This window comes from Temnothorax curvispinosus, unplaced genomic scaffold, assembly GCF_003070985.1.
Source record: "Temnothorax curvispinosus isolate PA1 unplaced genomic scaffold, ASM307098v1 QBEX01016358.1, whole genome shotgun sequence".
NCBI classification, from domain to species: Eukaryota; Metazoa; Arthropoda; class Insecta; order Hymenoptera; family Formicidae; genus Temnothorax; species Temnothorax curvispinosus.
This window is the reverse complement of record NW_020226138.1, coordinates 1-9,506: the sequence shown is the minus strand read 5'-3', so window position 1 is coordinate 9,506 and position 9,506 is coordinate 1. Positions and strand designations below refer to the sequence as shown.

At 38.1% G+C, this 9,506-nt stretch overlaps 2 protein-coding genes across 4 annotated transcripts; one reads left to right on the top strand and one right to left on the bottom strand.

Moving 5' to 3' along the window:
- The first annotated feature begins 159 nt into the window (after window positions 1-159).
- LOC112466571 (unconventional myosin-Va-like) lies at window positions 160-5,561 on the top strand. Of its 3 annotated transcripts, XM_025034728.1 has the most exons (10): window positions 160-259; window positions 870-1,056; window positions 1,152-1,181; window positions 1,542-1,740; window positions 1,908-2,001; window positions 2,116-2,151; window positions 2,433-2,594; window positions 2,844-3,516; window positions 3,770-4,052; window positions 4,196-5,561. In XM_025034728.1, the coding sequence occupies exons 1-10, from the start codon at window positions 169-171 to the stop codon at window positions 4,313-4,315; spliced, it is 1,875 nt and encodes a 624-aa protein (XP_024890496.1). In that variant the 5' UTR covers window positions 160-168; the 3' UTR covers window positions 4,316-5,561. The 3 variants fall into 3 exon arrangements, with proteins under 3 accessions (XP_024890496.1, XP_024890497.1, XP_024890498.1); XM_025034729.1 differs by lacking the exon at window positions 1,152-1,181; XM_025034730.1 differs by lacking the exon at window positions 2,116-2,151.
- A 757-nt stretch (window positions 5,562-6,318) lies between these two features.
- Window positions 6,319-9,500, bottom strand: LOC112466572 (T-complex protein 1 subunit epsilon). The gene is made up of 7 exons (XM_025034731.1): window positions 9,350-9,500; window positions 8,290-8,714; window positions 8,002-8,194; window positions 7,646-7,915; window positions 7,120-7,305; window positions 6,571-6,889; window positions 6,319-6,493 (listed from the first exon to the last, which is right to left on the bottom strand). The coding sequence occupies exons 1-7, from the start codon at window positions 9,455-9,457 to the stop codon at window positions 6,369-6,371; spliced, it is 1,626 nt and encodes a 541-aa protein (XP_024890499.1). The 5' UTR covers window positions 9,458-9,500; the 3' UTR covers window positions 6,319-6,368.
- Window positions 9,501-9,506: the final 6 nt, after the last annotated feature.

Here is a 9,506-nt window from a genome sequence, read left to right as displayed (position 1 = left end):
TAACACCTGCCAATTTTCTGACGCGAACTCGACGTCACTTAACCGGCATGTTAAGAGATTATCGATAAATCCACTTCATCGTACTTCGTCACTTGTCTTATCTCTATTATCACTGATTAACTGATTAATTGAGACAATATGGTTTGCTTGCAGCTCCAAGAACTAGAAATGGAGAACTCGCAACTTAAAAAAGACTTGAACTCACTGAGGAAGACTGTATCGGAGACCAGCCCATCGTCCGCGCAGCAAAATCTCATGAGTAATTGGATATTACAACTCATTAGCTATTTTCTGCACTACTTCTTTCACTAAGCACGCATATTTATACCGATTTTAATATATAAGTTAATTTACTTTGTATCTTTAAACTTTTAAACATCAAAGCGTGATATAGATAAACACATGTGTATCTATAACTTTTGCTTTTTGCTTTTTACCTTGTGTTAGATCTCTGCTTTCTTTTACCTTTTATCCTCTAAACGCTGTATCTCTTCATTCTCTGTGTCTAATATTAAATATTGATTTTAGCGTAAAACATAATTGCGCTAATTCCAATATTTTAGTACTTACATATTGCATTCTTCATTTTCACATTGCTTACAAAATTATCGCTTTATTCAACAATATGAATCCACCTATATTGGAATAAATTTTGCAAAAGTGTAAACAGTATTATACGTTTAAAGCATAAATTATATGGAAAGAATTTTTCGAAAATTCTTTTTGAATATGTTCGTTTCTCTATGTTTACAATTATTAATGCTACTATTTTCCTCTTATATGCCCTATCACCAATAACTGTCTGCAAAAACAATAATAATAATACTGTGTAAAAGACATAGAATAATATTGACATAATGATGTTTTAGTACAATTCGAGGCGCTGCAGGAGGAACTGGAAAGGAGAAGAGAGGAGTGTATTCAGCTGCATAGCGTGCTGGCCGATCATACGCGCAGAATGAAGAGCTTAGGTACCAGTTATGGTCGCGATGTGGACATCATAAACGAAGATGGCGAGCTGGTACTTGCCTTCGAAGCGCAGAAGAAGATTAACAGGTAACGCAAAACGCTTAGTTGTCAAGCCGATTATTGACAAAGTGCCACGTCTAACAACAGTCTTTTGTCGTTTGTGCATGCACTTCGATTTTCAGTAAACTTAAGACAAAGGCACCGAGAGGAGAGTGAGTTGAGCAGATTCACTCGTTTCAACGTTATTGAACTGTTCAATCAAAAAAAGAGATTCTATAATTTCATAGTATATTTATTTAAACGTCTTGAAGCATTTCAAAGCTGTTTGTTTTGACAACAGTGACATTAATATTATCAACTATGAGTCATGCTAAATTTCCTTAATTTGTTTATCCCGTGTTATTATTTCTAAAACTACATTTTAATAATTATTTTATAATGATGTTAGTAATAGGCATGATTTTTTATATTTAGCATGACTCCCTCGAACGATTAATTTGCGATTGAACAATTCAAGAGATTTCTCGCAGTAATTCCCAAAAAGTGAAAAACTTGGTTTCTCTGTTTTTAAGGCAATTGGAGGATGAGCTGCAAGCGAAGGAAAGGAATTGGCGGTCGCAAAGAGACGAGTGGCGAAACGAGATAGACAGGCTGCAAGAAGAAATCGAGAAGCAGCAAAAACTGCTCTCCATTAATTTGAGCAAATCGCCGCAAACTCAAGCGGAGCTTTACATGCAGTATGAGGTTGCCAGATTGACGTCTGAAAATCTGGTAAGTGAAACAAATTCTTTTATCATTGATACAAAATTTATTATTAATCCTAATTGATTTTGTTACTTTTAAATTTAGATATATTTTTTACCGCAATAAAGTCTCTTAACTTCTCGTTTATATAAATACAAAAATTTATATATTTATATTTGACCTTTGTGTTAAAGGAACTTCAAGAGAAATACGATAAAGTAGCGGAGGAATGTAGACGCTTCAAGAAACAATGCAGAATTCTGGCGAAACGACTCAAGGATGCTGGCTGTAAGTGTAATAATTATATACTTATTGTAAGAAATATTTAAAGATTCTATTGCTGTGTAATTTTGGAATTACGTTGAATATCATAAATTACTTTATCTTTTAATGCTGTCAAAGACGAAGGGGAGGAACGTTCTTATGTAAAAGGCACCGGTGAGTGCGTGGTCTTGATGTGATCATAGTCATAATCTTATTGAATTGTTCTAATAGTTTGTGCATGTAAAAGACAGTAAGTTCTTCGGCAGATTAAGCAAAGAAATAGAAACGATTTAATAAGATAAATAGTTGTGTAAGTTAAAAATTCAAAATTTTATGAAAATTAATGAACTAGAGGATTACATACAAACTTTTCAACCAGTTCGATCACGCAGACCATAATTCATCATCGCTTGCTTATTGTGTCCAGCGCGAATACAAAAGTTTCAATTTTACAGTGCCCAACACGGTGGAATACGCAAACGGCTGCGTCGCCGTTTCCAGTACTCACGGAGACGGGAGTAACATGCCTATCATTCGCAAAAAGGAGAGGGATTATGAAGGAATGTTTGAATTCAGAAAGGAGGATATCAACTTGATCATACGCCACTTGGTCATTGGTAAGTTTCGGGGTTACTTTTCATGTCGATTAATTTTTCGAGAATTCTGTTTTATTTATGAGTTCTTACATTTAAATATTTTCGAATTTATCTATAAAATTCATTGTCCGAGAGATATAATTTAATTTAAAAATTTTAAGGTATAATTAACAAATCTTTTTTTATTCACCTTTATTTCTTTTCACGTTTATTTTTACGCCCAATATGTATGACCTATAAATTTATATTTAATATCTTTACCTTTTTCAGAGCTGAAGCCCCGAATAGCGGTGACGCTGTTACCAGGCTTACCGGCCTACATCCTCTTCATGTGCATCAGACACACCGACTGCATTAACGATGACGATAAGGTGCGGTCGCTGTTGACCGAGTACCTGAATGCCGTTAAACGCGTGTCAAAGAAACGCGACGACTTCGACTGCAGAGTGCTTTGGATGAGTAACACCCTGCGTTTGTTGCACAACATGAAGCAGTACTCCGGCGACAAGCCGTTCCAGATCGAGAACACGCCCAGGCAGAACGAGCAATGCCTGAGGAACTTCGACCTGAGTGAATACCGTGTTGTACTGAGTAACGTGGCTCTCTGGATCTTCAACAATCTCATCACGAATCTCAAGGAGAGGATTCAGGCGCTCACAGTACCGGCCTTGCTGGAGCATGAGGCAATATCCGTTCCGACCGACAAGACCGGGCGACCTAGGTCGTCGTCCATGGGCGGCGAGCCGGATTCCACGCAGCAGAAACTGGACAAGCTTCTGGGCGAGCTGACGTCGGTGCACAAGACCCTTCAATATCACGGCGTGGACCCCGAGGTTGTGGTGCAGCTGTTTAAGCAACTGTTTTACTTCATGTGCGCCAGCGCTTTGAACAACCTGCTGTTAAGGAGCGAGCTCTGCCGATGGACAAAGGGTATGCAGATAAGGTAAGACAAACGTGGCGTTAATTCTCAATTGCATTGTTATTTATTAACAATGTAATAAGAAATCCAACACAATAACTGCTTTATAGAAAATACGTAAAAAAGAACTTAGGAAAGACTTAAATCTCCCTTCTTCAATTCCAAAGCAGAGATTGACTTTACTTTTTTATTTCCAATTTATTTCCTGCTATTATTTGCGTAATAATATTAAATATACTTTGTAAAAAATTATACAATGTTCTGTTTATTATTTAAGGTATAACATGAGCCATTTGGAGCAGTGGGGCAGGGACCGACGACTAGAAACCGCGTCGGAAGCGCTACAGCCCATCATACAGGCGTCGCAGCTTCTACAAGCTCGCAAGACGGACGAGGACGTTAATTCTGTCTGCGAGATGTGCAACAAACTGACGGCCAATCAAATAGTGAAAATTCTGAATCTGTACACGCCCGTCGACGATTACGAAAGTCGAGTTCCTGTTTCGTTTATCAAGAAAGTACAAGACAAACTGAAGGAGCGCGGTGAGAACAACGAACAAGTAAGTTTTCCCCTGCAGTCGATTGGGAATTATCATATTATCAATTCTTCGATGAGCGTCTAAAAGACACTCGTATATACGCATTCTTAAGTAGCGAGCCTGAAAAATTTTTTCACAACATATAATGGATTTTTTATTTTCAGTTGTTAATGGATCTAAAGTATTCATATCCCGTAAGATTTTCATTCAATCCGTCGGATATTCGACTTGAAGATATCGAGGTACCTGAGGTGCTTCACTTGCCCATGCTCAAGAAGGTGTAACGCAATCGAGGCATGATCCTGGTCAAGTTCCCCGCTCTACTGTACTGTACTGTACTGTGTGTCTTTAGTTGAAAACGTTATACGCGAATAACCGAAACTCGCTTAGTCCATTTGTTCGTACTGGAAGTTAGTGATACCGCGCGGTAATCCGGCTACGTTTAGACGTAGACACATCGAGAGTGGCCCATCGATATCACGTTTTATATGTTTCTTTTTTACTCGGGTAATTTATAGATTTTACGATATGTCGTCGTATTCCTAATCGCATTCAAGTTCGAAGTCAATTCTGTTATGTATAGGTAGACGATCAGGTCTCGGTAAGTGAGAAAGAGCGATATTTTTCATTATTGTTACTGTATAGCGTTGTACGTTGAAATGTAAGGGAGGCACGAGTACGAAGCTCCTACAAGGATTTTAAATTTAAGATTCTTTTTATTAATCGATATTATTTATGTTATAAAGATAATTGATGGTCTCAGAGATACTTGTGTGAATCCGTTCTTCCTTGAAGTACGTACAAGGAAATACGTTGATTTATGTCTAATTATACAAATCGTGAATGTCTGAAAATGTAAGTTAATTAAATTCGGGAATTATGCACATAACAAAACAATTTCCATAGTATTGAGAAAACAATCTAAACCGAACGAATATATGGGAATGATATGATAATAATAATTATGCGTGAATACAATGTTTACATATGTATGGCGAAACTTTTTTCCTTTGTACAGTCATACTTGGTCCTTGTGAGAATTTCGTACGCATGATAAAGTTGAAAACTTGTTGAAGATGTAATTAATGTAAAAAGGAAACGCGCGCGAGAGAGAAAAGATATAACGTCATGTTGGAAATTGAATGTATATTTTGTGATACGAGAGAAAGAGAGAGAGAGAGCTGTTATAAAATCGGGTCCGATGACGGACTGATATACGAATGAGAAAAAATTACGAAGGCGACAGAAAGAAACAGAGGTATATAATTGTTGTTTATATTCTAATTTATATATATGTACAATTGTATTCTGTGCCATCTTACGAGTAGATCGTAATATTCGTTTGTTACTTCATTCAGTCTGCCATTGGTTTCGCGCATTATAAACACATTCCATAGAATGATGTCTGAAAAAAAGAGAAAAGATCCCTTCCCTTAAAATGTTATAGAATATATTTACACAATAACACCTTGACTCGATGTGACATATTTATTTGTTCCTACAGTGAAAATAAAGTCGAGGTGCTGGATAGTTTAGTCTGTTTAGTGGTGGAGCAATCGTTTGTTCCAAAAGAAGACGTTCGATTCCCGGCCCTGTCACCTCACATATAGAATAAGGGAATTCTGAACGGAAGATTATATATTTCACTGTGATAGAAACAAGTATCCAAAAAATAAGTATAAATAAGCCCAAGGTAATTTATAGGTAATATAAATGGTATTACGATCTAAAACATTCTAAGAGATTAAAAATAATTGAGAAGAGACTAAAGTTGACCGATGAGTTCTTATCTCATTTCTAATGTTTCTTATACGAAACACTACACAGAAGCAGCAATCAGAAATCGCGTTATTGGTTCCCGATTGCAATAACTGCATTCCCTACTGTGTTAAGAGAAATTCTAATGTTTTTCGAAAGAGTATAGGAAATTAGAAATAGATGTAGGTAAAAACACAAGTGCCCGTGAATCAGGTATCGCTTAATGATTGTATTGCCAGATTGGTATACAGGTTAGAAATTGTATCGTTGAAAATTATTTCATATCATCTCTTATAACTTACACAATATGTAATATGTAATATTGTACAAATTATCAAAAGACACGTAGTGTCTCGCGCCAAGTATAGAAGATAACGTGAAATAATTTTCAATTAATTACAACTATTTAATTTATTATATATTATGTAAATTATAGAAGATGATGTGAAACAATTTTCAATTCAACCAATTGAAGCTCAATCCATTATTACAAATGTAAGAATAAATGCAGCACATAAAACGATACCAATTACAATACAGTATTTAATATAATCACACATAATTAAATAAACTTGGGCTTTAGGTTTCGCTGTAAGGCGAGCGTATGTCGTCAATTTTTAATATCATTTTGACGAGCTGCGTAGCCAACAATATCTGTTGGATTTTGCTTGTCAGTGTCTCAATGACATTTTGTATCTTCATATCTGTAACAAATAACCCGTGATAATTTCATGATTAATGTATAAAACAGTATGTAATACGTATAAAGATCGATACGTACTTGCTGTGCCTCGATTTAAGCAATCGATACCAAGATCGGGATTTTTTTCGGCCAACTGACGCGCTTTAATTTCCGCTATGGTATCCACCGAAGAAAGGCCTGAATTTTCCGCGAGCGCCATGGGAATGCTCTCCAAAGCTTCGGCGAAGGCACGGAAGGCGTATTGTTCCAAAGTGCTGATTTTATCAGCCTGCGCCATGCAAGCCAGCGCGCAGGATATTTCCGCCGCGCCTCCACCATAAATAATCCTGTTGTCTTTTACTACGTTGCGTACGGTACATAATGCATCATGCATCGACCGTTTTGCTTCTTCGACAATCTATAAACATAAAAGCAATACATGCTCCATTATAAATCCTAAATTATCTATGTAGCACAAGTGTCGCATCGCAAAAAAACAAATCCAATTCACACAGAGTATTGAATAGTTCGTATTATTGCAATGCATTATTATTGCAAGGTGTCTGGTCAGTTATGTACAATGAAAGGAGTACTACTGAAATTCTCCTTGCACAAAAATTATTTTTATCAATAGCTGTCGTTGCGTACCATTTTGTTGCCGCCGCGAATAAAGATTGTCACAGCGCGAGAGTTTTTGCATTCTTCGATGACTAGCATTCGATCTTTTGTCGTGCCAAACGTTAATTCCCTGACAACGCCTGCATGACCAAGTTTTTCCGGCGTCAATTCTTCGAAGCGAGGTACAATGCGTCCACCGGTCGCAATGGCAATGAGCTGAAAAAAAAATTGAATCCTTCATGCGTATTTAATGTACAAAACGCATAATACGACAAAAAGATTGCTATTAGATTATTCAGATCTCATAATCTTTTGATCATTGGAGCCACCACGAGAGCCAGATCACCGGCTATCTAATTTTGAGAGTTTTCCATTTTTCTCGAAAGTTAATATAACATTAATTTGCGAGAGAAGACTAATGCTTTCAAAACTAAGACAAGCCAGTTCCCCGAACTCTCGCACCTCCTCTGGTTCTTTTTCTCATCACTATAGCAAGCAATAATTGCTATAAAAATAATTAAAATTGAAGAAAAATAAAATTATAAAGACCACTCACTTCGATCTCCGGACCGCCGACCCACCTAACTGCGGGCAAATCATTTTGCAGCAGAAGATGGTTGGCCTCGTCGTCAAAGCCCCATTGACAAATAGCCAGTGTCGTGCCGGCATCCTTGACCTGCTTCACCATCTCCGTGAACTTCTCGCGTTCATAATCGCGCAAAGCTCTGTAATCGTCGACCGACGTGACATCCAACTTATGTTTAGTTTTGGGTTTTGGTGGTTCAAACGGACAAGTCAAGATCGCCAGTTTAACGTCTTCTAATCTCTGTAACATTACACGGACATTAAAGTAATATGTAATTTGTTTATCAAAGAGCAAAAGTCTGACGTGGGACACTTTTCGAATTTTACCTTCGGCATTTGCGGATGACTGAAGTCCTTGTCGACAATGACACCGCGTACTAAGACAGTATCCTCCAATTTACCACCGACCTTTCCTTCTATCTTGATTAGTTCAAAATTAACATCGCGAGTAACAGGATCCATAACTGCCAATACAGCTTGCACAGCTATTTCCGCCATCTGCCTATGATGCTTGTTGATACTGTAATAAACAAACAAAAAAAAATATATATATATGAGTTAAAAAAAAGAATTGCGAACAGAGAATTTTTAAAAGCAATAAAAATACTTAATTACATTTTCGAACCTAACGAGGTCATAGCTATGTCGATGTATGACTCCAAATTCTCCGGGGTTTCCTTGAAATCGTCCGTTATTGTCTTGAGATGCTCGGTTGAACATCTGGCCGCTAGTTCAAAACCGTCAGCGATTCTAATCGGATGAATTCCCTTGTCCAGCAACTGTTCAGCTTGTTCCAGAAGCGCCCCGGCCAGTACAACTACTCCAGTAGTGCCATCGCCAATCTCGTCATCTTGAGAATTTGACAATTGGACCATCAGCTTGGCAATTTCATGGTCAACATCCATATTCTTCAAGATTGTCGCACCGTCATTAGTAACGGTGATATCTCCGTCCGAGCTAACCATCAACTTATCCAGTCCCTTAGGCCCCAAAGACGTCCTAAGGATGTTGGCCACATTGCGCGCTGCCATAATATGCGACTGTAATCAAAATATTTCAATATTTCCCATATTAAAAATTTAAATTCTTACTATGCACATCACTTTCTTATTTAATAAATGTAAGAAATTAATTTTATAGTTTAAATTAAAAACTGCCTATTCTCTACAGATTTAAAATTAAAACAAAAATCTCAAAAAATATATATATACAAATCGTTAAATAAACCCGGTTTATAATTTTGTTGCTCTATCGCAACACTCACAGGCTAAAAGGCTGAATCGCCTTATATGGTCACAAAGAATCCAAGGTCCCTCGAGAGAGAGAAGAGAGCGAGACACATTAATTGAGACATATTAACCTAGATCTCCTCCAGCCGTGCTTAAATCGTAGGTCAAAATCTCGAGAAACGAGAGACAAAAAATCGCCCGGTACGGTCCGGCCTGAATATTTCGTTCTATTCATCGCCGAGGCCTGAAACACCGCCATTGCCGCTCGCACGTGGCCGAGAGCGTCTCTCGGGCGTGATCCGGGGGAGCGGCAAAGTCCCCCTTGGGGACGCGTTGACGAGGCGTCGATACGTGCACGTCATCCACAAGAGAGACTTATAGAATGACGCCAGAAACGAGGTGGAGAAGCTCGATTACGAGGTCCGCCGTCACCGTCGCCATCTCACCTTGATTGCATCGTGACCGGTGAGGCGTTGCTGCTTCTCCTGGTTACGGATGATGATGAAGGGCCGGCCGTACTCGTCGAACGCCACCGTTCCGGGTATAGCAGTCATTTTGGCGACCTGGCGAGATCCGGAGCGGATCGATTACTTCCTGACGAGA

Bases quoted from the DNA above. Each gene is read 5' to 3' on its own strand.
- LOC112466571 (XM_025034728.1), top strand. From the start codon at position 169: ATGGAGAACTCGCAACTTAAAAAAGACTTGAACTCACTGAGGAAGACT. The intron at 1,741-1,907 runs GTAAGTGAAACA...TTTGTGTTAAAG, and splicing joins GATTGACGTCTGAAAATCTG to GAACTTCAAGAGAAATACGA. The intron at 2,152-2,432 runs GTGAGTGCGTGG...TCAATTTTACAG, and splicing joins TTCTTATGTAAAAGGCACCG to TGCCCAACACGGTGGAATAC.
- LOC112466572 (XM_025034731.1), bottom strand. From the start codon at position 9,457: ATGACTGCTATACCCGGAACGGTGGCGTTCGACGAGTACGGCCGGCCC. The intron at 7,916-8,001 runs GTAAAATTCGAA...GTAATGTTACAG, and splicing joins GTCATCCGCAAATGCCGAAG to AGATTAGAAGACGTTAAACT. The intron at 7,306-7,645 runs GTGAGTGGTCTT...TTTTTTTTTCAG, and splicing joins TCGGCGGTCCGGAGATCGAA to CTCATTGCCATTGCGACCGG.